This window comes from Candoia aspera, chromosome 6 (genome assembly GCF_035149785.1).
Source record: "Candoia aspera isolate rCanAsp1 chromosome 6, rCanAsp1.hap2, whole genome shotgun sequence".
In the NCBI taxonomy this organism is placed as follows: Eukaryota; Metazoa; Chordata; class Lepidosauria; order Squamata; family Boidae; genus Candoia; species Candoia aspera.
Window position 1 is genome coordinate 89,730,914 of NC_086158.1, and position 25,835 is coordinate 89,756,748.

A 25,835-nucleotide genomic window follows, 5' to 3' on the forward strand; every position below is an offset into this window, starting at 1 on the left:
AAGGACTTGTCTAGAGCAATTGGCAAAATCTTGTTTGTGCAGGAGGGTGTTTCTCCCTCAGGTTCTGCATTAAGTTTTCAAAAGGCCAGCACCCTGCCTCTTTCTGGTGGAGGGGAGGCAAGGAAAGGAATGCAGGTCTGTGGAAAAGAGGTATTGGTGGGGAATGTTTTGTGGGATATTCTAGATAAAAATCAAATTCCATCTCTTGGGGTCAGAGTATAGTGACACCCTAACCCTTAGGATTTATGAGAGAAGCAGAAGGACTCAGAGTCCAGGGCCTCACATAAATTGGACCTATGACTGATTCCATTTTTATTGAGTGGTTTTGGGCTGTGACATTAACTCTTCTGTCCATCCACTGTTGGGTGTTCTCTCTCTAAAACATCAGCTTCTCCCATGGATGAGATGGAGGAGACGGATGTAGTATTTTATCCATTCTGTTACCCTACCTTTGTCCTTGTCTTGACTCGGATTTCCTTTCATGCCTGAAATTTAATTGACTGGCATCTGTAATTAACTTCATGCATCAGTTCTGACTATAATGTTTTCCTCCTCTGAGATCTTGATGGTGCATGATTAATCACTTCCATGATAATTCAGTTGCTTGCATTGATAATGCCAAATGCTAACTTCTTACTGAAAAAAATTATTGCTAACTGTCTTCTCTATACTGCATGGTTTTTGGAATTAAGCCTACAGTCTGGCTAAATTGTTGGATAGGCATAGATAGATCAGTTCATGATTCAAGACAAGAAATTAATGGCTTTCAGATGGCCAAGTGCAGATTTACCAAGGTGCTTGGTAATGCAGATTAAAGATATTTTAAAACCGCTTTTGCACATGTCTAGAGATCAAATGGCTTTTAAAACTGGTGACCACAGTGGAGAGGCTGTACAGGATCCCCTTCAGATCTCTAAATCTCATTGTCTCTTTACTAAATGCAGCTGTGGAAGTCTTTCCTAGCTGGGATAGAGGGCCTTGTACTGGGAGGGCTAAATTCCCCTTTAAAGTGGTATCAGGGAGGAAGGGCCCAGGTCCAGGTTGTGCATATCAGAGAGAAGCAGAAGCAGAGAAAAAAGGTGCTGGCATATGTTTGCAATGGCACAGAGTTTGTGCAATTCCATAGGAGTTAGGTGTTAAGTGAAAAAAGAAAATCAGACAATCTGGGTTTCCATCTGGCCCCATGTGTTGAGTCTGTATGTCTTTGGATTTAGCTTAAGTTGCCATCTTTATGTCATTAAATTATTACATTTGATTGGGCTATAGAGCATCAGTATGTAGGTAAACTCGGCTAACATTATAGAACTTTGAAATGAAAAAAAACTCTAGAAGGCTAGCATATAAGGGAAATGGATAAATGAGAGTACTTTTGACTAAAACAGGGTTTTTTTTTGCTTTTAATGGAGAAGGATTCCAGCCATTCCATCTGCAGGCAGATATTGTATGATGAGCAAAACCTGGTTTAACATTTCAGTGAGCCTAGGCCAACTTTTCCAGGGGTTGCAATTACATCAGTCACATGTTTTTGGCCAAGGCTTACTATGGTTAGCAAGGAGCCACACCAGCAAAATCAAGGAAGTCTGTTGGCATCAAGATCTGTTTGGAACAAAGAGGTATACTTGGAGATCCTGGGATGTAATAGGAAAGAGAGTGATGTGTTCACATTCACAAAAATATCTATCTATCTATCTATCTATCTATCTATCTATCTATCTATCTATCTATCTATCACATTTATATAATCACCCATCTCAGAATGTGACTCTGGGCAGTGTAGAATAAAAACACATTGTAAAACCTTAACAATTCAAATCATTCTACCATTAAAAACACCGGTTAAACTTACCAATGGCAGAGTAGCGGAGAGAGGCATGACAGGCAATACAGCCATCTCACCAATTTGCCACTTCTTTGAGATGACACAGGACAGAAGCCTGATGACAACCAGGTTTTAAGGGACTTCCCGAAGGATGTTAGGGATGGGCCAGTCATGGCAGAAAAGGCCCGTCTCTGAGGTCCTGCCAGATATAACTCCTTTGCAGACGGGACTTGTAGCATCCCTAGTCTGCCAGATCTAATGGGATGGGCAGATGTAACTGGGTGGAGGCTGTCCCTCAAGTAACCTGGCCCTATGCCATGAAGGGCTTTAAAGGTCAAAACCAGCACCTTGAATTGGATCCAGAAGCGGACTGGCAACCAATGCAGCTCATGGAGCAGGGGTGTAACATGTGCCGTTCTAGAGACACACGTAACTGCCCATGATGCCGCATTTTGTACCAGCTGAAGCTTCCAAATACTCTTCAAGGGTCTACTCTCTACTTTCTTTGAGAGCATGTTGCAAAGTATCTGGGAGGTGACCAGGGTGTGAGTGACTGAGGAGAGCCTCCAAGTCCAGGAACAGGCGTAACTGGTGCACAACACAAAGCTGTGCAAAAGACTCCTAGCCATGACTGCCACCTGCTCTTTGAGCAGGAGTCAGGAGTCTAGGAGGGCCCCAGATTGTGTACTGGGTCTGTCTGGGGCAGTGCAACCCCCTCTAGAACCAAAGATGCCATAGTCCCTGATCCAGAGGGCCCCAAAACCCAGAGCCACTCAGTCTTGTTCAGTTGAAGCATGTTGTTACCCATCCAGACCCCCACAGCCTCCAGGCACTGGGATAGAATGTCAACAGCATTGCTTAATCCACCAGGGGCAGAAAGATATAATTGGGTATCATCAGCATACTGATGATACCGCACCCCATGGCAGCAGATGATCTCACCCAGTGGTTTCGTGTAGATGTTGAAAAGGAGAGGAGAGAGCACTGAACCCTGAGGAACCCCACAAAGAAGGGGCGGAGGGTGGGATCTCTACCAATCACCACTAACTGGTACTGACCCCAGAGGAGAACCAGCACAATAGAGTGCCACCCATCCTCAATCCCCAGAGCTGGACCAGAAGGATACCACGATCGATGGTATCAAAGGCTGCTGAGAGGTCAAGAAGAGCAAGGATGGATGCACAACCTTGGACACAATAGTGGTGGTGAAGTATTGCTACTTTGCTGCCGTTACCGCCACGAGGTAGACTTTAATAGCAGCTCTAATCCGTGTTTGATCGAGTTCATCCCTCATCAAGTGCCAGCAGTGATCTAGACATCTCTTCTCTCATTTCATCTCCCTCAATTCTTTTGTGAACCAAAGAGAATGATGGGATCCTCAAGAGGGGAGAGTTTGCATAGGCGTGATCTGATCCTAAGCCTCGGCAGCCCTCTTGTTCCAAGTGGCCGCCAGTGCTTCAGATGGACCATGTAGCAGACCAGCAGGAACAACTCCCAGCTCCCTCTGAGACCCATCAGGGTCCATCCGTTGCCAAGGCCGGACTCATATAACAGGTCCTGCTTCCCTGCGGTAGATTTATTGTTGCTGAAGCTTTGTGTTTTAAAAAAAAGTGCTTTTAAAAAATAAACTGGAAAGGATACAGATGCTTCTAGCATGTACTGCTTTAGGGGTATGCATAAGATCCTTGGCTGGTCTCTAAAGTAAGCCAAGTGAATTTAATCTTTTGCTAAATTTGGCTTGTAAATATGTTGCTTTCTCATCTGTGTTACAACTTAGCTTGCACATCGAGTATTCTGCTGTTAGTAAAGGTCATCTGTCCAGAATGTCTGTTTTGCTCACTAAAATCCATAGATTTGACCATGGTTCTAACAGAACATGGTTCTTAGCTTTATTCCTCTCTGAATTTTCTCTTGTGTTGGTGCTGTATTGCAGTGTCCTCTCTATTGCCTGTTGAAATGTTCAGATTAGAGTGGCAAGAATTAGATTATTGTTGGACCATTGCCTGTGAAAATTAGCTGTGAATAAAAAGAGTTTAATCATATCACAGACGTTATTTAAATAGAGCCAGTCAGATAATTTCTCATATCAGGTAGTTAGGATTTTTCAAGCAAGCAGCGGTTGGCTTGAGCCGACTAATAATCAAATGGGCTGCAACACAAGTTTTTGCTAAGTAAAACACACACACAGAATAGAAATCCCAACAATAACAAATACCAAACTTGTATGAGTCAAAGTGCTGACTCTATTCTGTGTGAAGATTCAGCCCAAACATGGCAGTTGATAGTGCTCTTTTTAAAACGAGTTTTAAGAAAATGCTTTAAGAAATGTAGTATTTTCAAACATAGAAGCAGCAGCAGATAATTTTGAAGAGATTGAAGCCTGCTTGCAAGGAGTCTCTGCCCCATTCTCTGTCCCCCTCCCCCCCCAAATCTCAGTACAACAGTCAGAGCGCTAAAGGTTGATCAAACCACTCAGTTTTATATTTTGAATTTGCTTGATCTTGTGGCAGATTTTTCCACTTCCTCCATGTTAACCAATTTTTCTTGGCTTCTAGACACTCACTGGTACAAAATATTCAAAATGGTTATTTGTATTTATTATTTATTTATTTATTTATTTTCTATCCCATCTTTATTATAAATAACTCAAGGCAGGGAACATACCTATTACTCCTTCCTCCTCCTATTTTCCCCACAACAACAACCCTGTGAGGTGAGTTGGGCTGAGAGGGAGTGACTGGCCCAAGGTCACCCAGCTGGCTTTCATGCCTAAGGTGGGACCAGAACTCTCATACCATGCCTGATTGGCTCCTGGGCTGAGAGGGAGTGACTGGCCCAAGGTCACCCAGCTGGCTTTCATGCCTGAGGTGGGACTAGAACTCTCAGTCTCCCGGTTTCTAGCCTGTTGCCTTAACCACTAGACCAACCTGGTGTGAACCTTCTTTGTTTGGTTCCAGAAATACTGTCCACCCCCACCCCACCCTCCACAATAGCATACAATAAATAATTTTTAGTAAAAATCCTGAAATGCTGTCAGTAATGCAATGGACAGATTAGATCACTCTTGTTTTTTCCTTTGATTTTAAAAAAAAATTGTTTCTAAAAATTAGGGAAGCTGTGTGCTGCTAGGTGAAATACTAACATATCAATCCTGTTTTGTTTTCAGGATGGTCTCTAAACCCAAATTGGGAATCAGAGTCATTCTCAGATAGTAAAAATAGTGAGGGGGTTCCAGTCCAGCATTTTATTTAGAAGTCTTCTTGTCTAGCCAGAACAAAATAAAAGGCAACTGGAGGATAGTGGGAAGACATTTTTAAAGACTGGAGATCATTGTGAAACGTGAACTGTATGTTTTGACTGTTTCTAAAAACTGGTATTTGTGAGTATGTTTGCTTGTGGCTTGTGTGAGGTATGTTACCCTGAACATCAACACTTTCCCTTCTGTGAAATGAATATTTTGTTCTGTTCTTGGGGAAATGGGATGTGACTTGGAATGTTATGCTCATAACCCAGCTCTTGAGTATAAACTACTTTTCTCTGAGATTCATCAATTTGCCTTCTGTGAAATGGGGAGTTGAAAGCTGGGCTCAGAAAAGTGGTTTTAAGTGTGGGGACTCAAAGCCCACTGTTGAATGATCATCTAGGTTGACCTACTCTTTTAGCCTTATCATTTTGTCCTCTGGAAAGTTGTTTTGTGAACAGGGAACCCTTTCACGGCAGCCAGATCCCATTACAATAATTCCAGATATATCTACCAGCCCTAAATCATGGAGTATCTTTGCACGAAATAATGTATGCCATGTAAGAGGGGGGACTCTCAAAGAGATATATTGCTATAAGCTGTCCTCCTGAAGATAGCAGGACCAATGTTAATTTTTGTTTCATCACCCTTATTTACAGAGTGGAAAATGCTTGCACAAAACTTGTCCAGGCAGCTCAGATGCTCCAAGCGGATCCTTATTCAGTACCTGCTCGTGATTACCTGATTGATGGGTCCCGAGGCATACTTTCAGGGACATCGGACTTACTTCTGACATTTGATGAAGCTGAGGTGGGCTTTCTAAAGACTGTAAAGTGCATTGGTACAGTATGTCAGGAGCTGGGACTTTGGGAAAATGACCTAAAGGCTCATTTCTGTGTTACAGCTTTTCCACGTATTGAATGCTTTGTAAACTGTTGAACTGGTATTGAAGATGTCATTGTTATATTGAACATCCACATTCTCAGAATCTTCTCTTTTGGGGAATTGTTTTTTGCTCTGATATAATGTGAGCTGAGATTCAGCCGAAATATTAATATTGAACGCTATCCTTTCTGTTAGCGAGTATCTTTTTATTACTTCATTATTTTGCATCAAGGTCATCATACTGTCAGAAAAATGCATCATAACGTGTTTCTGAAAATTAGCATCAAAGTGCCTTTTGAAAGCCTTGAATACGGGGGTTTTGGTCTTCGTTGTTTAAATAGTACTGCTTCTCTTATTTTTTTAAAGAAGAACTTTAAAAATATTCCTGAGCCATACCTACAGTTTTGCATTCTAATGAGCACCTTTCATGGACTTTGCATGTCTTCTTGCATTTTGTCCTGAGCTGCAAATAAATACTGCCTTTCTTTTGCAGTCCCAATGTATGGGGTATTTTTCCTGTTTTTGCTCAGTTTTACTAAGGTTTAACAGAGAAATTTGCATTAAAATTAAATGCCTGGGTACACTTTGATTAGCATTGGTTCTTGAATTATTACTCATTAATAACCATACAGACAAACAGGGGCATCTACAGGTGCCCCCATCCACCCAAGAAGTCCACAGGGGAGGTGAAAAAGTCAAGATGCTCGATGCAACTGTACAATTGAAGCCCCAGCTCTTTTTACATATGTCAGGGGGCTTCAATCACATAGTTGCAACCACCATCTTGACTTTTTTGACCTCCCCATGCATGGATATCTTCGCACGCAAACTAGCATTACCTTAAGAATTCTTGATATTGCAGAGAAGTTTGTTTCCCTTCAGAAAAGCTAATTTCCAGAAAGCATTCATTCTTCTTTAAACCTTGAAATTGGATAATATATTCTCAAACCTGCCTTTTCAAAAGTTTTGTACATTTGCCACCACAGACAGAGAACTTTAACTATAAGCAAACTTGCATGCAGGCAGCATTTCTGTGTTTGTCAGTAGAATGGCAACTTCTGAATATTCATCCAAATAGGACAGACATGATAAGTGGTGATTTCTCTGGGTGAAGACAGCTAGATTGGGTTCATACTACACATGAAGCCATAGCATGGTTGGTTTGGATTTACATGCAATAAACCATTATTGTTTATTAACCATCGTTTATGGCTTATTGTGTTGTGGAAACCCAGTCAGTTGTGGTCTTGCTGAATGTCATGAGTAAGGATGGCGAGCAGGGGGCTCCCATCCAGGCTGTAAAGCGCATGCGTAGCACTGAGGAATTAGGTAGCCATTCCAAGAGACACAGATCGGGCCTGCCTTAACCTTTGGGGTTTATATGTCTGGGTTTTTCCCACGCTTCTTCAGTTTGTTAGGATTTCCCTGTTATGTAGCAACAATAAAACACTAGAGACCTGTTCCTTGTCTCAGCGTGGTTCCTGGCTGTTAGGACACTGAATTTTTGAATGAATGACAGCTAACAATGTGCAAGTTTGCAGTTACTATGAGCTGTTCTTTTAATTTAAAACCATTGGCTGCTAACAAAAGAAAAAAACTTACTCAATTATTTCATAGTTATTATTTTCCTTCAGGTCCGTAAAATCATTCGTGTTTGCAAAGGAATTCTAGAGTACCTGACTGTGGCAGAGGTGGTGGAGACAATGGAAGACTTGGTGACATACACGAAGAACTTGGGGCCAGGTTAGATAGTCCTAGGATTGCTCTTTCTTCCCCTTCCTGGAATTTGTGTACTGTTTTCATCTTGAATCTTCTACAATGTGGGGTTCTTGGTTTTCCCCTGACCTGTGTGTGGGGAACTCATTGCCCTAAAAAGGCATTGCAGAGAACTGGGCTGGCTGGATTGTGGTCATTCTACTGAACCCGGCTTTTCTCAGCCTGCTGAAGCTGCCAAATGGTTGCAATTTTTGGACTGACCATGGTGGCAAGGGATCAAAATATGGCAGCCCTACTTCTAATTCATGCAATTTGCTCCTTCCACATCTATAGTTAAACAAAGCCATGCCTTTCCATCAGTGAGCTATCAAGACATGGACGGGGTTGAATTTGGTCGCTGAACGTGGGGTGCCCCTAGTACCAATTAGACACACACAGTTGATCCACAGGATCTCTTGCTGCCCACCAGACTCCCTGTAGCTCCCTATTTCTGAGAGGCTGATATGTGGGAAAGTGAGCACCATGCTTCACAGCCATCTCGCATTTCCAAGAATGAATCCACCCTTCCTACCCACTGTAGACATGAAGCTGAACTGGGGAGGAGGGAGTGGGTAGAAGATGTTTTTCCCCTCTTTTTCTTAAGAGTGTGCAAGTATTTGTATGCTAGTGGTTTGTGCTGAGTATTTTCCTAGTTGTGTATAGATGCTTTGCTTTCATGAGTAGTGTATGTGTGTACATTTGTGATGCACGTATATATTTTGCCTTTTTTTGCCTATTGTTGGTTGATAGTTTAGGTTTTTTTAATGACTACACTGTAAGATTTTCCCTAAGCAATAATCAATCTGCTTCCTACATATTCTCCAGATGGTTTGCTGTTTGAATCTCCAAATCATCCTAGTATTGCATTGAATTTCTTAGTTTGTTCGTTTATTCCTGAATGATGGCACTGATTTTGTGAATGGGCAAGTCCCTGCCACCTGGAGGCTCTGGTTGGGAAGCTCAACACATTTTTCAAGGTCTACCAGCCCTAAAATGTCTTCTCATCTAAAAAAAGAGGTTCCTGACATTCAGGAGAATGAGTTGACCCTTGCCTGCTTGACCTCACTAAAGCCCGCTATCTTAAGCCCTTTCTTTTCCAGCCATCATGCTGCTTTGATGTTAACTACTCCAAGTCACAAATGGGGCAGATATATGGCTCAAGAAATGGGCTCTGTTGCACAATTTCCCTTTGAAATTCTGACTAGCCCTCTGGTATTATGAGTCCCACCCTATAATGAAGCAGTTTCTGTTCGCTCTCTTTTCTGAGCACGCACTCAAGTTCCTCCTCTGTCTTTGATTAACTGCTGATGGTGGTGACCCCTGACCTGCCATCCTGAAGGAGCTAATTTTTGCCCAGCTGAGGTGAAGACGGTGGAATTTTATGATGGGACAACACAGCCACACATGGGACACCTTTCCCTTTTTCTCCTTAGGCGCCATTGGAAGAGCAGCTAGAATCTTTAAGCAAATTATGAGTTCCATAGGTTACAAAGATTAAAGAAATAGAACATTCTTTCCCTCCCTTTCACTTACACATTCTTCCAATATCTCACCTGGCTCTTGTGAGTTGGCCAAATGTCTTAGCCAAGAACATGGGGGTCGTCCTCTATCTTGAGAGTGACACTTCGTGGAAATAATTTCTTTCTTTTATAGTCTTGCCTGTTGCTGGGCTAATTGCCATACACAATGCTGGTTTACACTGCTGTCACTTTAAATGTTTACCTCTCCAGCCAGCATCCTCACTCCTCTGCGGCCTGTTTTTCTAACCCCAGGAATTTGATATTCCAACTGTTTGATAAGATGTGAATGCTTCTAGATAAAAGCTTCTTGAGCTCTCTTTCACTGACCCTGGCTGTAACTCTTCTGTAGCCTTCTTTTAAATTTGTCACAGCTGTCCCTGTTGCATCTACCCTGACCTCAAGGAATGGCCAAGTGGAATGTTGTGAATGGATGATCCTGAAGCTGGAGGGAATTCAGAAAGGAATGCAGACTCAGAGGGTGGAGCAGTCTTGGGCACCCTTACTCTTTTTCCTTGTATTTATAATGAGGAGAAGAGCAAGAAGTTCCTGACATGGAGGGAGGAAAGGAGATATTGTGGAGAAGAGGGTCACTTGTTTGTGTTTGCATGTGTTTAGGAGAGCAGAGAACAAAACTTCCCAAAATAGCTAATGTTGGCTTTTGTTTCTCATTTATATACTTAATTTGTTGGAGTGTGTGACTTGTTTGGGTTTTCTGGAAACCTCCTAACAGAAATTTTTTTGATGGGCTGACAGCCAACTATGGATCTAGTGATTTCCTCCATCACCTTTGCATGGTACCTTATCTCAGACATTGAGTCAGAAATGAAATCTAATTTAATGTACTTCCATTGGGTTTCTTGGATGGCAAATTTGCCAAAGAATTTACCAAATTCTTGGTAAATGATGCCGGTGAGATTGAACTGATAGCTCATATGTGATGCTTTTTGTGTTATTGAGAACTACAGTTAGGATACACCATACCTGTCTTAGCAAAGACTCCAGGGGGAACCCAGGAATACAAGTATAACATCCAGAAAGAAAGGAGAAAGTTGTGAAATATTGCACCAAAACATGCTTGATGCACAAGTAATCATACATTAATCTGTTGAGATCCTTTAATGAGGCTCCCTCCTGTAGGTCCTCTTCTCCAAAGTTCCAAAGCAGCTTCATTCACTCAAGGACTTGGGGAACCTGCTCCCAATCCCTCCCAAAGTCATCTGTGTTTTGTTTCTCCAACAGTCCTGGCACACCCCTGAGAACTTGGGAGGACCTCAGAGCAACCTCTCAAGTCCTGAAGTGGCAGAAGCTCTTTCTTAGCTTTGAGAAGGGGAAGCAGAGAGGTGCTTCGCTCTGAGCAGGCCTGATCTATATGCGTGTGCTCCGTAAAACATCTGTTCTTTCTTTTCTGCCTTTTCTGCCGATCAATGGCTGCAATAAATTACTTATTAAACTGGCAATTCATTAAGAGTGATCTTTGGAGAGGTTGCTTTTCTGTAGGGTTGCAAAATACGTTGTGCGTAGATTATGTTTCTGTGCCAAATATCATTTAATATGGGAAATTGAAATTCAGGAGCTGCGGTTGTTTCATCTAAGCAGAATCTGTCTATAATGTATTGATTATTTTCTGTGCATCTCTTTGGGAAAAGAATTTCCTGTCTTGCCAATTGGGCTCCTTTTAACTAAATGCCTGGGAAATGAACTCAAAAGCCTTTGTATGAAAATGCAGAACAGTCTGCTATTGAATCCTGATCCCCTAGTCACCAGGGATGTCACTGGGTTAGGGGTGAGCACCATCTACCTACCACTTATGCTAAGCAGCTTATGCTAAGCAGCTCACTCTTTTCTTGAGCACACCCTGAAACTAAATATACTGCTTCATATTCGTGTCATCCTTGGTATCTGACTTCCTCTAAGATTATTTGTTATGCTCACCTTAACATGCCAATGCAAAGATTGACTGTGGGGGTGGACATCCTTCTAAACATAGAGATCTAGTGTAGTTGTATGAGAGTTTTTGTATACTTGGGAGAAGAGAGTGAATGTGAAATGTTCCCACTGTGTTGTTGATGAAATAACTCCGAGGGTCATCCACCCTGAGGCTGCAGTCCTTCCCTTGCTCACTCAAGTTCCTGACCTTATTGATGTGAGTGAGACTAAATAGGCATGGAAGCTTGTAGGCTAAAGTCCAGTTCGTACAAGGCTGCAATGGAATTACGGAAGGATGTGCATGGAAGCTTTATTACTGCGGAGTCCTTGGTGCTCTCTGAGCCTTGTTGTTTTCTTGCAGATGTTTCATTGCCAGACTAGGCAACATCTTCAGTGCCTTCAGCTTTATTACTGTTATGATTATTAATCATAATAAGAGATGGTGCTATACCAGGATGGAAACAGAATGCAACTGTATGTGTTTCCATGGCAGTCCTTTTGAAGTACTTGCTCTTGAAAACTGTTGTATACTAGAGTATAGGTAAGCATGGCATTCAGGGCTCTTTCCTCCTCCAGCCCAGGTTGGACCTGCTTTGCAGATATTTACACTCCTTGTAAGAAGAGCAGCCACTTTCCACAGAATGAAGTGGGAGGGTTTTCAGAATTGTGTATGTGAGTGGGGAGAACGTTCATAATTTTGTAAATTGTGGGGATTTTGCCTAACGCTGCCCTTCTTCAAGGAGCTGATTTGAAACTTAAGTCAACTCCTGCAAGACTTTGCAGGTTAAGACCTGTTTTTTCCCCAGGCATTTGGGTCCAGTTGAGGGAGATCCCCCTTTGGTTGTTTAATTATTGTGTTTGGTTGCCATGTTGTATATTGAGTTGCTTTTTCAAAACGTGTGCATAAATAAATAAATAAATAAATAAATAAATAAGTTGTGTGCTTATTTTTTTGTTTTTTGTTTTTGTTGGTTTTTATTGTATACCAACTAAAGTCACATTGTTTAGGTTGGGCAGCCCTATAAATCCATTAAATAAACAAACAAACTTGTGGAAACTTTTTATATGGAACAATGTTTTGTACACACATATGCAAACACAATGGCCATCCCATTTAAAATGATAAAATCCAGCATCTCCTTCTTTGATAATAGCTATCCTTGATGAGCTTAATGGAAGTAATTTGTATCATTATATGTGCAGCAGTGCTATAGGGAGATCAGTGCAAAGGCAGAATAACTTGCTTAAGGGCAGAGAGTAACTGAATGGCAGAGGTCAGATTAGCATTTATAGACTTCCTGGTTCTTTCTGTAACAGTATTGTTTCATTGATTCATTATGTCATTGTACACAGTCAACTGTGAATGAATGGATATGAATGGCATAAAAGTTTTGGGCTATTGAAATGTATCCCTCACAAGCAAGCTGCTTCTGTGTTCTTTGCTTTTCTTGAACAGACATTTAATCAAAAGCCAAAAAGGGCCATATGTTGCTAAATGTCCCCTTGATTTACTATGTTTTTTTTATATTTTTGACTATAATCCAAAACATAATATGACATAAGAACCCTCATGTTTTGGTGTTCTTTTCCAAATGGATGAACATAGCAAAATTATGGGATACTGAATTTTAAATTGTCTCATGATCAATGGTGACAACTTTCATTAAAGAGAGACATTTTCAATTGGTCCTTTAATGTAATTCATTCTTGCCTGAAGTTGCAAAATATTGCTTATTGAAGAAAACATCTTCCATTTTCTTGATATAGGAATGACAAAGATGGCCAAGATGATTGATGAACGACAGCAAGAGCTGACTCACCAGGAGCACCGAGTCATGCTGGTCAACTCCATGAACACTGTGAAGGAACTCCTACCAGTTCTTATTTCAGGTAATCCTCTATCAAAATATGTATGGAAAAGCATGGGATTGCATGAATACATATGCCATAAATTTGTGATCCAAAGAAATATGCATAGTGAAAGCTTTTCAAAAATAGATTCTTCTTATATGTCTTGTAAACCAACTGCATAACTAAATATGTGGTTTTATTTGTGGCTGTCTTGTGGGGTGGGGAAGTTCTCAGCTGACATAGCCTACATATCTCCTATTTATGTTCTGGAAGCTGGGCTTCCTGGGACATGTGAATGGATGGGTTATTTATATGTTGTTATATTTGTGATCTTCAGCAAAGGATCGTTACCTTGTCGTGGTGCTGGAGCTTGAGCACCTCAGTGATGCCATGAACTGAACCGTGAAGGGCCACCCAAGACGGGAAGGTCATGACAGAGAGGTCAGACTAAATGCGATCCCTGGGGAAGGTAATGGCAACCCACCCCAGTATTCTTGCCATGAAAACTAAATGGATCAGTACAACCAGAGATATGTCGGTATACCATCGGAAGATGAGACCCCCAGGTCGTAAGATGGTCAAAACGCTACTGGGGAGGAACAGAGGATGAGTTCAACTAGCCCCAGACGTGATGACGCAGCTAGCTCAAAGCCAAAAGGACGGCTAGCGGCCAACGGTGCTGGTGGTGAACGGCGAATCCGATGTTCTAAGGAACCACACCATTGGAGCCTGGAATGTAAGATCTATGAGCCAGGGCAAATTGGATGTGGTTATTGGGGAGATGTCAAGATTAAAGATAGACATTTTGGGCATCAGTGAACTGAAATGGACTGGAATGGGCCACTTCACATCAAATGACCACCAGATCTACTACTGTGGACAAGAGGACCACAGAAGAAATGGAGTAGCCTTCATAATTAATAGTAAAGTGGCTAAAGCAGTGCTTGGATACAATCCAAAAAACGACAGAATGATCTCAATTCAAATTCAGGGCAAGCCATCTAACATCACAGTGATCCAAATATACGCCCCAACCACAAATGCTGAAGAAGCTGAAGTAGAGCAGTTCTATGAGGATCTGCAGCACCTACTGGACAACACACCTAAAAGAGATGTTATTTTCATCACAGGAGACTGGAATGCTAAGGTGGGCAGTCAAATGACACCTGGAATTACAGGTAAGTATGGCCTGGGTGAACAAAACAAAGCAGGACATAGGCTGATAGAATTTTGCCAAGACAATTCACTCTGCATAACAAACACTCTCTTCCAGCAACCTAAGAGACGGCTTTATACATGGACTTCACCAGATGGACAACACCGAAATCAGATTGACTACATCCTTTGCAGCCAAAGGTGGCGGACATCTGTACAGTGGGCAAAAACAAGACATGGAGCTGACTGTAGTTCAGATCATGAACTTCTTCTTGCACAATTTAGGATCAGACTAAAGAGATTAGGGAAGACCCACAGATCAGCTAGATATGAGCTCACTAATATTCCTAAGGAATATGCAGTGGAGGTGAAGAATCGATTTAAGGGACTGGACTTAGTAGATAGGGTCCCTGAAGAACTCTGGACAGAAGTCTGCAACATTGGTCAGGAGGCGGCAACAAAATACATCCCAAAGAAAGAGAAAACCAAGAAGGCAAAATGGCTGTCTGCTGAGACACTAGAAGTAGCCCAAGAAAGAAGGAAAGCAAAAGGCAACAGTGATAGGGGGAGATATGCCCAATTAAATGCAAAACTCCAGAGGTTAGCCAGAAGAGATAAGGAATTATTTTTAAACAAGCAATGCGTGGAAGTGGAAGAAGACAATAGAATAGGAAGGACAAGAGACCTCTTCCAGAAAATTAGAAACATCGGAGGTAAATTCCAGGCCAAAATGGGTATGATCAAAAACAAAGATGGCAAGGACCTAACAGAAGAAGAAGAGATCAAGAAAAGGTGGCAAGAATATACAGAAGACCTGTATAGGAAGGATAACAATATCGGGGATAGGTTTGACGGTGTGGTCAGTGAGCTAGAGCCAGACATCCTGAAGAGTGAGGTTGAGTGGGCCTTAAGAAGCATTGCTAATAAGAAGGCAGCAGGAGATGATGGCATCCCAGCTGAACTGTTCAAAATCTTACAAGATGATGCTGTCAAGGTAATGCATGCTATATGCCAGCAAATTTGGAAAACACAAGAATGGCCATCAGACTGGAAAAAATCAACTTATATCCCCATACCAAAAAAGGGAAACACTAAAGAATGTTCAAACTATCGAACAGTGGCACTCATTTCACATGCCAGTAAGGTAATACTCAAGATCCTGCAAGGTAGACTTCAGCAATTCATGGAGCGAGAATTGCCTGATGCACAAGCTGGGTTTAGAAAAGGCAGAGGAACTAGAGACCAAATTGCCAATATCCGCTGGATAATGGAAAAAGCCAGGGAGTTTCAGAAAAACATCTATTTCTGTTTTATTGACTATTCTAAAGCCTTTGACTGTGTGGACCATAACAAATTGTGGCAAGTTCTTAGTGGTATGGGGACACCAAGTCATCTTGTATGCCTCCTGAAGAATCTGTATAATGACCAAGTAGCAACAGTAAGAACAGACCATGGAACAACGGACTGGTTTAAGATTGGGAAAGGAGTACGGCAGGGCTATATACTCTCACCCTACCTATTCAACTTGTATGCAGAACACATCATGCGACAAGCTGGCCTTGAGGAATCCAAGGCTGGAGTTAAAATCTCTGGAAGAAACATTAACATTCTCAGATATGCAGATGATACCACTTTGATGGCTGAAAGTGAAGAGGAACTGAGGAGCCTTATGATGAAGGTGAAAGAAGAAAGTGCAAAAGCTGGCTTGCAGCTAAACCTCAAAAAAACCAAGATTATGGCAACCAGCTTGATTGATAACTGGCAAATAGAGGGAGAAAATGTAGAAGCAGTGAAAGACTTTGTATTCCTAGGTGCAAAGATTACTGCAGATGCTGACTGCAGTCAGGAAATCAGAAGATGCTTAATCCTTGGGAGAAGAGCAATGACAAATCTCGATAAAATAGTTAAGAGCAGAGACATCACACTGACAACAAAGGTCCGCATTGTTAAAGCAATGGTGTTCCCCGTAGTAACATATGGCTGTGAGAGCTGGACCATAAGGAAGGCTGAGAGAAGGAAGATCAATGCTTTTGAACTGTGGTGTTGGAGGAAAATTCTGAGAGTGCCTTGGACTGCAAGATCAAACCAGTCCATCCTCCAGGAAATCAAGCCAGACTGCTCACTTGAGGGAATGATATTCAAGGCCAAACTGAAATACTTTGGCCACATAATGAGAAGACAGGACACCCTGGAGAAGATGCTGATGCTAGGGAGAGTGGAGGGCAAAAGGAAGAGGGGCCGACCAAGGGCAAGGTGGATGGATGATATTCTAGAGGTGACGGACTTGTCCCTGGGGGAGCTGGGGGTGTCGACGACCGACAGGAAGCTCTGGCGTGGGCTGGTCCATGAAGTCACGAAGAGTCGGAAGCGACTAAACAAATAAACAACAACATATTTGTGATGCTTGCCTTGAGTGGGCACTGCATTTCAGGTTAAGATATTGCTCCTGTTTGATTTTGGATCAAGTCTATACATTTGTTGGAAAGCATGAACATTTAGCTCAAACAATAACAATAATTGTGATTAAGAAAGGAAATGTTATTTAACACTGTCTGTCTACACTTGAAATCTTGCAAAGAGGAAAATGTTCCTTCTGATTATTTCAAAAAGGAATCTGCAGAAGTGAATTGCACAAACAAGGAGCTTAAAAGTGCTCTGATTCTAGAGCTGGTCAGAGTACATTGATATCAGCCCCAGGTCTTTTCTGACTTTAACATACCTCTGAAGGTAGGATATATGGGAAAGGTGCATTCTCAGATATTGTAGATTCATTGTTAATCAGGCCTAACATTTCTAATGAAACTTAAGCTCTTGAGGTATTGAGTCAGGAGCAGTCTGAATTTGCAAGTGAAGCAGTAGAAAGTCATTGGCAGATGTCTTCTATAATTCCTTACAATATCACAAAAGCTTCTTGGCTACAACTTAGTGCTGATAATTTGAGATGGCTGGAGAACTGGATCTGGTCTGGTTGAGTGGCTAGATCCAACTCTTCTCTGGATGCTCATTGGGTAGAACTTAAAAAAGCTTAACTTGTATTTCCTTAGAAGCTAACTCTTGATATAATTTCATTCTTTATGCCTGATGAAACAGGAAGATATCACTGCAGGCTTTTGGATCAGATTAGGTTCTGTCTGAATATGCCCTTTACTTGTTTGAGTTGATGTGCAGCATCCTGGAATAATAATGTTTTGTGGAATAAAGGGGTTGTATTTCTCACATGATCTCTGAGGTTCTGTTCATTGCTTCTTGAAAGAGCTGTGCTCTTGGAAAGATGCTGCAGCAACAGTCCCATGATGGGTCCAGATAAAATTGGAATATTGAAACTTTTACAATAATATTTTGGAATTAATTATAAAGAATAGCTTCTTGTGGGAAATAGATTCTCTTTTGGTTTTTACAAAGATAAGCAATTTCATGAATTAAAAAACTGGACACTAGAAGGGGACTATAGTTTATAGGGAGAGGAAAGATTTACAAGCCTGCAAAATGTTATAATAATAAAATACTGAAAGAGACTTTTGAAGAATGGAATCAGAAAATAGTAGCTACAATATCAACCATGTCAGTAACGATGCCTGCTTCTATGGACAGACTACGTCCAAAGGATGTTATTGAAAAAATGACAGATGTAGAACATATTTTATCTAACAAGATAGAGATGGAATCAAAAGTGGATTTACAACTGACAGGCCAAGAGAATGACTTGGAAAAGGATGTTTCACTGGATTGACAAACGAAACTGGCTGAAGTTTTAAAATTTAAAAGGGAAATACAAATGACAAATCAAGAGAGTGACCTGGATAATTCTTTCCTTTTGGATTTACAAAAGAGGCTTGTTAAAGCCTTCGAAGAACTCTGTGCGATGGGACAAAGAAGAAATGAAGAAAAATAAAATCCTACAACAATATTTGAATGAACTAAAGATTAAGACTGTTAGAAGTAAAAGGGAGGAATATAAAGTTCATTTATTTGATTAAGGTTAAAATAAGATATGGTGTTACTTCTGGAACCCTTTATGGACTTTCTGCTGACACCAGGACTGAAAAGATTATGTTTTATGGATTTGTTTATAGATAAACAAATATGGGATATGGGATATGGGATGAAGAGATAAATGTAACCTTAGAGGAGGTGAAGAGTCACTAAATTTGTTTATACTTGTTGTAATGAAGGTTGGAAGTCACTTCTTTATATATTTTTTTCTTTCTTTATAATATTCTTACTTTTCTCTTTTTTCTCTCTGTTTTCTTCTTTTTTCTTGCACTTTTTACTCCTTTCTATTCTCTTTTCTTTCTTTAAGTTAATTTGTATTAGATTGTTCTATTATAATCAAAATTCTTAATAAAAATTATATATGTGTATAAAAAACATTCTGGGAAATAGCCATAGAGTATCATTATTTATTTTGCCCGAGTTTATGTAAAAGGCCATTTCCCACCCATATCTCCCTGATATTGTTTGACACTCTGTGTAATTTTTGCAGCAATGAAGATTTTCGTAACAACTAAAAACTCCCAAAGCCAAGGAATTGAGGAAGCCTTGAAAAACCGCAAATTTACAGTGGAGAAGATGAGTACTGAAATAAATGAAATAATCCGTGTGTTACAGCTCACATCCTGGGATGAAGATGCTTGGGCCAGCAAGGTGGGTGTGCTGTCTAGTTTGAGAGCGATCTAGGATTAGGCATGCAAGAATCTGAACCTGTGTTGTTAAAAACACAGGTACAATTCAAGTTAAATACACAATGGTTCGAGTTAGTTACACAATACTAGTTATACAGTATTAAACAATAATACTTTTCCAGCTTACAAATTCGACTTAAGAACAGACCTTGGGAATGGAACGCATTCTTAAACTGGGGACAACCTGTACTAATTTACAGAGTGATATTAGCTAATTTGGTATGTGATTTTACCTTTAAGATAATGTAATTCCTTTGTTAGCAAATTAAATATAGTGAGAATATTTTAACGCTGCCTTGCAATCTTCATATAACGAATCCAACAAATTGGATAGCTATTGGTTTTAAAATTGCATCTCCTGGCATGCAGATACCCCAATAAACAAAATATCATAATCTGAATGTTCCTCTAAACCATGTTTCTCAACCTCAACCACTTTAAGATGTGTGGATCCTGGGAGTTGAAGTCCCCCCATCTTAAAGTGGCTGAGGTTGAGAAACACTGCTCTAAACCACAGTTTGGGGGATAGGAGAAGAGCCACAGCCTTAAGTATTTTAGGGTCCTTCCTCCTCTCCAATCTGAACTTTTCTTCTCAACTTCCTGTTTGGCACAACCATTTGTTTGCTCGGATACTTTGAGCACAAGCTACAAATAGCCCTCACATCACAACTGTGCTTTTTTTATACTGTTTTGGGGAGAGGTGATTAACTGATCTTCAATTTGGATATGAAGGCAAATCATGGTTAGAGCTGAAACCAGATCTCGAGCAAGAAGGTTGGAGGAAACACAAAGGCCTATATAGGGCAACTTCTGAATGGCTTGTCTCAATTAGCAACAGTTCCTTGGAAATTAAAGAGATTGACTCTCGATTTAATTGAAACTGGGATATTAGGACTGGAAGCATGTGATGTAAAATTGCAATTAGTTTTTTTTTAAGTAGGACCCTTCCCCCCCACCCATTGATTTTCATATGAAAGCATCCAAAATGGAATTTGCCCAACTTCCTTGCAAGTATTTAGAAAATTATCAAGTTACATTAATTCTTTCTGCAGATCTTGAGCTAGGCGAATCAGCAAAGGGACATTATGGCGATCAGAATCTCACTTAGACTCAACCCTCTTCCAGACATTCTCTTGTGATTATTTCAATAAATACTTACCTTCCTAGAAGGAGTCAGAAATTTTACATAATCAGATTTGTAAAATAATTGGGGGTTGAGCACCTGGAATATTTTGAAAAGGATTAAAAAGAATAACAAAATTGAAAATAGAGGGAAAGATTCTCCCTTTTTTCCTTCCTGGAGTTAAGTTTTGAGATAGGTACGTTAAAGGCCAACTCCCAGATTTACAACTTGAGACTTAAATTGGTTAGAACTGAATTTTTGCTTTTGGTTGAAAGCTACAATTTCCAATTAGTGGACCACTATAAATGTGTTGGATTCAGGGAGAAAATGACTCTTTTCAAAGACTGTAATGAAGAATTTGTGGGTTGAGAACCACAAAACTGTCAAGCATCTTGCAAGCTTTGCATTTCTGTCCATTGCTTTTACTGGCCCAGTTTCCATGTAAGGATAAGCTATGATTTAGCAGAAGATGATCCTGTGGGAGGAGCTGGACTGAAGAGCTCTTTTCTTCTGCTCTGCTGGGAAAAGGAATAAATCAACGTTTAATTTCAATTCTGCAGCTTTCTGACTTACTGTTGGGTGTCCCAACACTGTATCACCTGGTAGCTGCAACTGACTTTTAAGATTTTTAAAACACATTATCTTGATTTAAGCCCGCTTACACACACAGAATTTAGCAATGCTTTGCTTCATTGGAACTATAATTCCCAAATCACCATATGCACTAAATCATGAATCTGTGAAATGGAGTTGAATTCTGGCTTATTCATCACTGAGACGGATGGAAGAACTGGTGGTTATGGGTAAACTTCTGCTTCTGCAGAGGGTGCCCAGCATCGTTTAGGACTGAATGCAGTTTAGCCCACTATTAATAATCATTTCTTTCTTAGAACTATTACTTACATTTATCTTTCTCCTTAATTTTCTCCTCCCCCCCCCCCTCACCTTTTAGAAGGTAAGATCTCTTTCTCAACCCACAACTACTGCCTTTTCTACTAAAACAGAAAAGCATGGCTCGGGGATGGTGTGCGGTGTGCTGTGCAGTTTCCTGTGTGGCGGGTGTTACACTACTGACCTTTAAAGGCAGAGTATTCCAAGCGAGTGAAAGCGTTGCTGGTGTGATAGGGCTGTTTCCAAGTGAGTTACAGCCACTCTTATATTTGCAGGATGTGGAAGCACGGATTGAATTGTGGCAGCCTTCCTGACCAGGGAGCAGAAAGTCCAGCTTTGTAATTCCTTCCTCTTGAGCTTACAAGCATCTTGTTCTCTAGGAGGAAGTTCCACCCAAAATAGATTTGAGAGGTGTTTCAGACGTACTTGGGCAACTATTCTTTTTAAATTCAGCTTTATGAGAGGGGAGAAATTACCTTTTTGTAGACTTATGGCACTGTTAGAAACAGATGCATATGACACATTGCATTTGGAGGTATGGTGAGATGGGCAGGTGCATAAATCAATTTAATAAATAAAGTTGCTTGGATTTACTTGGAGTTGAACTGCAAACAAGGCAGACTCTTGTAGGGTTATCAGGAGTGAGTTTGCAGCTATGACTCCTGAGGAAGTGGATGGGGTCCTCTGAACTGTGAGCTCAGCCACCTGTTTGTTAGAGCTGGGTCTCTTCTGGTTGGTCAAGGCTGCCTGGGAGGTGACCTGTGGTTGGGTCCATGTAGTGGTATCTGCTTCTTTGAGGGAGGGGTCCAGCCTTGAAGGAGGTGGTGTGTGCCCCCTCCTCAAGAAGCTCCAAAGGTTTCTGGAGTAGACAGATTATCTTGACTCATTGCAGTTGGGTTTCAGGGTGGGTTACAGTACAAAGACAAAATTGGTCATGCTTGTTGATGGTTTGTGGCAGAGCCAGGGTATGGATAGTGCACTCATCCTCATGCTCTTCGATCTCTTGGCAGTTTTGGGTATTGTTGATCATTGTATCCTTCTGGATCAGCTGCAAGGTTCAGGAGTGAGGGGATTGGTCTGTGGTGGTTGTCTTCTTTCAGTTGGTTTTAATGGTGGGGGGAGAGATTGAGCCACAGGATTCAACCCTCTCATCCCTTCTGTTTAACATCTATGTGAAACTGCTGTCCATCAGTTCACAGTCAGGTATCACCAGTATATTGTTGGTACCCATTTATACATCTTGGTCCCAGGCCAACCAAGTGATGTTGTTGAGATCCTGTCCCTAATCTGGAGGCTGTGCAGGTCTGCATGAGGAGGAACAGACTCAGGTTCAATCCTGACAAGACTGAGTGGGAGTGGATATTTGGGCCCCCTGGATCTGGGGATCTTCCATCTTTGGTCATGGATGGAGTTGCACTTATTCACATTTGGTGCACAATTGGGACTCCTGCCTCAAAGAGCAGGTGTGGCCATGAGGGCCTTTGCTAATTGTGATCTGTCCTGGACCAGACGGTCTCTCACGCCTTAGTCACCTCAAGAATGACAGATGGATTACTGTAATGCAGTCCATATAATGTTGCCCTTGAAGATCTTCAAGGGCAGCCTTATATGGACTGCATTCTGGACTCAAGCTGCAGCTGGTCCAGAATGCAGCAGCATGGGCAGTGGCATGCCTTGTTATGCCCATATGATCCCACTGTTCTATGAGCTGGACTTGTTGGATTCTGTGTGCAATTCAAGGTGCGAGTTATCACTTACTAAAGCCTTTCATGGCATATGGCCTGGTTATTGAGAGACCACCCGTCTTTGGTTGTTTCTGCAGATTTGGCAAGATTGGGCAGAGTGAGTACACTTCAAGTCCCATCAATCAAGTAGTGTTATCTACTTGATGGACCCTGGAAGTATGGAATGATATCTCCCCCCCTGCAAAAAAAAGATCTGGATGTCTCCCACCTGATAGCATTGAAGACGCTGTTGAAGACCTGGCTATTCTTCCAGCTTTGGGGCAGGGTGAAGGTTGAACCCCTGTTGGATGGATGGTTGGAGTTTATATGTTTGTTTTTGGATCACTCATGATCTCTTTTTTGTCTTGGTCTCTCTCTCTCTCTCTAGTTTTTAATTGTAATCTGCCCACAGTTACTAGGAGTTGAGCAGCCCATAAATGAAATAAATAATTTTGATTATTTGAAAATACAATGTGAATTCAGTCATCATGCCTGAAAATCACAGGCACTAAGCTAGTGCTTAAAATTGAGCTTCCAGTTACCATTACCTAGAAAGAGAAGTCTGTCTGCGGTGGAAACTGTAGGTGGTATCACTTTCTAAGGAGCCTGGTGACATCAGTTAGGTGATTTTGCTCAGAATTCAAATATATCCTTAGTCCATAAAGCTTATTTCCCACTGTAAAACCCTGCTATTTATTTAGTTGTTATTTTATTCATTTAAAATGTCTGATACTTTTCTTCAGGGTAAGGTCTTTGAAAATGGTCCAATCCTGGATATTAAATTTTCCCTGTTAAGGAAAATTTACCTCTGCAGTGGATGTGGTGTTTACAAACGTGGAACAGATTTTTCAGAAGCTGGATTAGAATGGGAAAAATGGGTGGTTTTCTGAAAAAATGACTCTCAAGGTTTCTGTGAAAAGTGCTTTTAGTTGGCATTAATGATTGATTTTCCAGAATCCTAAATTTGAAATTCTTGCTATGAAAGAACAATCCTGGTTAAAGTTCTCATTTCCTGTTTCATTAGGTTCCCTCCCCATCTGCCCCCCACCAAGAACATGCAGTTATACCGGCTGGCACCAACTGTTGCCAACATGTGTGCAATATGTGCATTTAGACACACACACATGCCTTTTGAAAACTCATTTCTACATCTGCTAGAGAGTGGAAAGGACCACGTCCCCTTTCTCCTTGCTCTGCTCTCATTTTGGAGGAAGTAACCTCTGTCTGGACCCAGGAATGAGAGAGGTGAATGTGAGACTAAGGAACACCTAGAATAGGTACACAACTGAACATCTAACCATGTGAGAGAACGTTGTTCAGGTGATAATAGTATCTCTCACTAGCGATTAAGGCTGGCAGTACCTGAGCTGAGAAAGTGGCTGTGGATGAATTCATCCTGTTTGATGGCTGGTGCTTGCTTCATTCATGTTTAGGATTCCAGCGGAAAAAGGAAAGTTACTGTCATGAGTACGGATGCTGAGCAGGAGGAGGCCCCTATCCAGGGGGGAAAACGCATGCGTAGTTTAGAGACTTTGAGCTGTCATTCAAAGAAACCCAGAGCAGACCCGCCTTGAGTTTTGGGGTTTATCTGTCTGGGTTTTCTCACGCTTCTTCAGTTTGGTAGGATTTTCTCTTCTACAATAGCAGTAAATAAAACACTAGAGACTTTCTCCTCGTCTTGGCGTGGTCTTTGCTTAGTTAGGACAGTTACTCTGTGAAAAAAAGAGGGAAAAAGTAAGTGAAAAGTCTTTGAAGGCAAATTGAGATGCTGGTGCAGCCAGGTAGTTAGTTCTCCTGCCTTTTCCATCTTCTTTGGATGGAGACTTCTAAGCCATCATATTTGTAAAATAATGTGACTAAGTTTCAAATCTGTTTGCCATTAGAATGGAGCACTTAGTTTTTGAAAAAGGAAAAACTAACCTGTTTGGTGCCTATGGATTGAGTTGCCCTTTGATTCTGGCCTCTGGGTTTAGACATCACCTAGAGATTATAAACATTCCTGCTATTCCTATCAAAAATGTAATCTCATTCCCAATTTTTATTTGGCAGCTATTAAAGCTACAGCTGGAATTTTTAAAAATCTGAAGACCCTGAAAGTGGCAATGAGGCTGCGCTCAAGCCATAGATTATTTATTGCTCAGTATGCATTTTGGATATGACCCTCCGGGCCAGATTAAAAGAGGTTCCTTAATTCTGCCTGGCACGGGAGAGCTGTCAGAGGGGCAGTTCTGAGCCACAAAGATATCCGAGCTTCAGGCGGTAGATTTACATTCTGTGGTGTCACGGAGACCTCACATTTGAAGGGAATGCTGGCGTCTTCCACTTGCGGCCAGTGGAAATAAGGTGCCATTTCAGAATGCTGTTGTGAGGGTTGCAGCTTTGTGTCACATTCTCTTCAATGTGGAAAACTGACATACTGTGGAGACCTCTCTTTTCTGGATCGCTGTGTGCAGATTCTGACTTGGAGAGGAGTAAAACTGCAATTCCCTTCCTGTGTTCCCAAGTTCTGGGGAAAAGTCTGTGGGCCTTTCTCTGCATGTTTTATGTTGTTTTATTGTATTTTTTAAAAATTTGTTCAATTTGTCCGATTCTTGGAGACTTCCAGGACAGGTCTCTGCAGTTTCCTTGGCAAGGTTTTTCAGAAGTGGTTTGCCATTGCCTCCTTCCTAGGGCTGAGAGAGAGTGACTGGCCCAAGATCACCCAACTGGCTTTGTGCCTAAGGCCGAACTAGAACTCACAGTCTCCCAGTTTCTAGCCTGATGCCTTAACCACTACACCAGACTGGCTCTCTTTTATTGTGTCTATGAAGCTGCAAATAGGAAATGGATTCATAGTAATGTTTGCCTTCATGTATAGAGGAGTTTATTTGTAACCAGTTAACGGCTTGAAAGCTGTGTAATGTCTTACAAGATTCCCCACCACCATCGCCCTCTTAAAATCCCAGTATGGATTTAAGGTGTTCAGCATCACCTGTTAACAAAGAGGCTTTGGCATGTGGGAGCACTGAATAATTACTGAGTTAGCCGTTACGTCAGAAAGTTGGATACAGGGTGTTCCTCCTAGCCTGGCCTCCCTCTTCCTATAGCTCAGGCTCTCCAGACTTCAAAGGTCCCAATTAGCAAGTAAACCTTTAAAGAAGGGCTATATTTTTCATGGTGAGGATTACAGGACCTGTAACCTTGGCTTTGCTTGTCAAGGCAGAGGAATGGGGTCTTCAGCTTGTTCCTTCTCACAAGTGCTGTTCCTTCCTTGTTCCTCATTT

The 25,835-nt window shown here is 41.4% G+C and overlaps 2 protein-coding genes across 3 annotated transcripts in view; both read left to right on the top strand.

Moving 5' to 3' along the window:
• The window catches only part of ZSWIM8 (zinc finger SWIM-type containing 8), a 746,829-nt gene that overhangs the window by 588,954 nt on the left and 132,040 nt on the right, over nucleotides 1-25,835 (top strand). The window lies entirely within an intron of this gene.
• Nucleotides 1-25,835, top strand: part of VCL (vinculin) — a 79,330-nt gene that overhangs the window by 21,513 nt on the left and 31,982 nt on the right. For both annotated transcript variants that reach the window (XM_063307641.1, XM_063307642.1), the window contains exons 3-6: nucleotides 5,720-5,870; nucleotides 7,580-7,688; nucleotides 12,914-13,036; nucleotides 18,636-18,796. In XM_063307641.1, coding sequence (XP_063163711.1) covers nucleotides 5,720-5,870; nucleotides 7,580-7,688; nucleotides 12,914-13,036; nucleotides 18,636-18,796 — 544 coding nt within the window. The remainder of the gene's footprint in view (nucleotides 1-5,719; nucleotides 5,871-7,579; nucleotides 7,689-12,913; nucleotides 13,037-18,635; nucleotides 18,797-25,835) is intronic.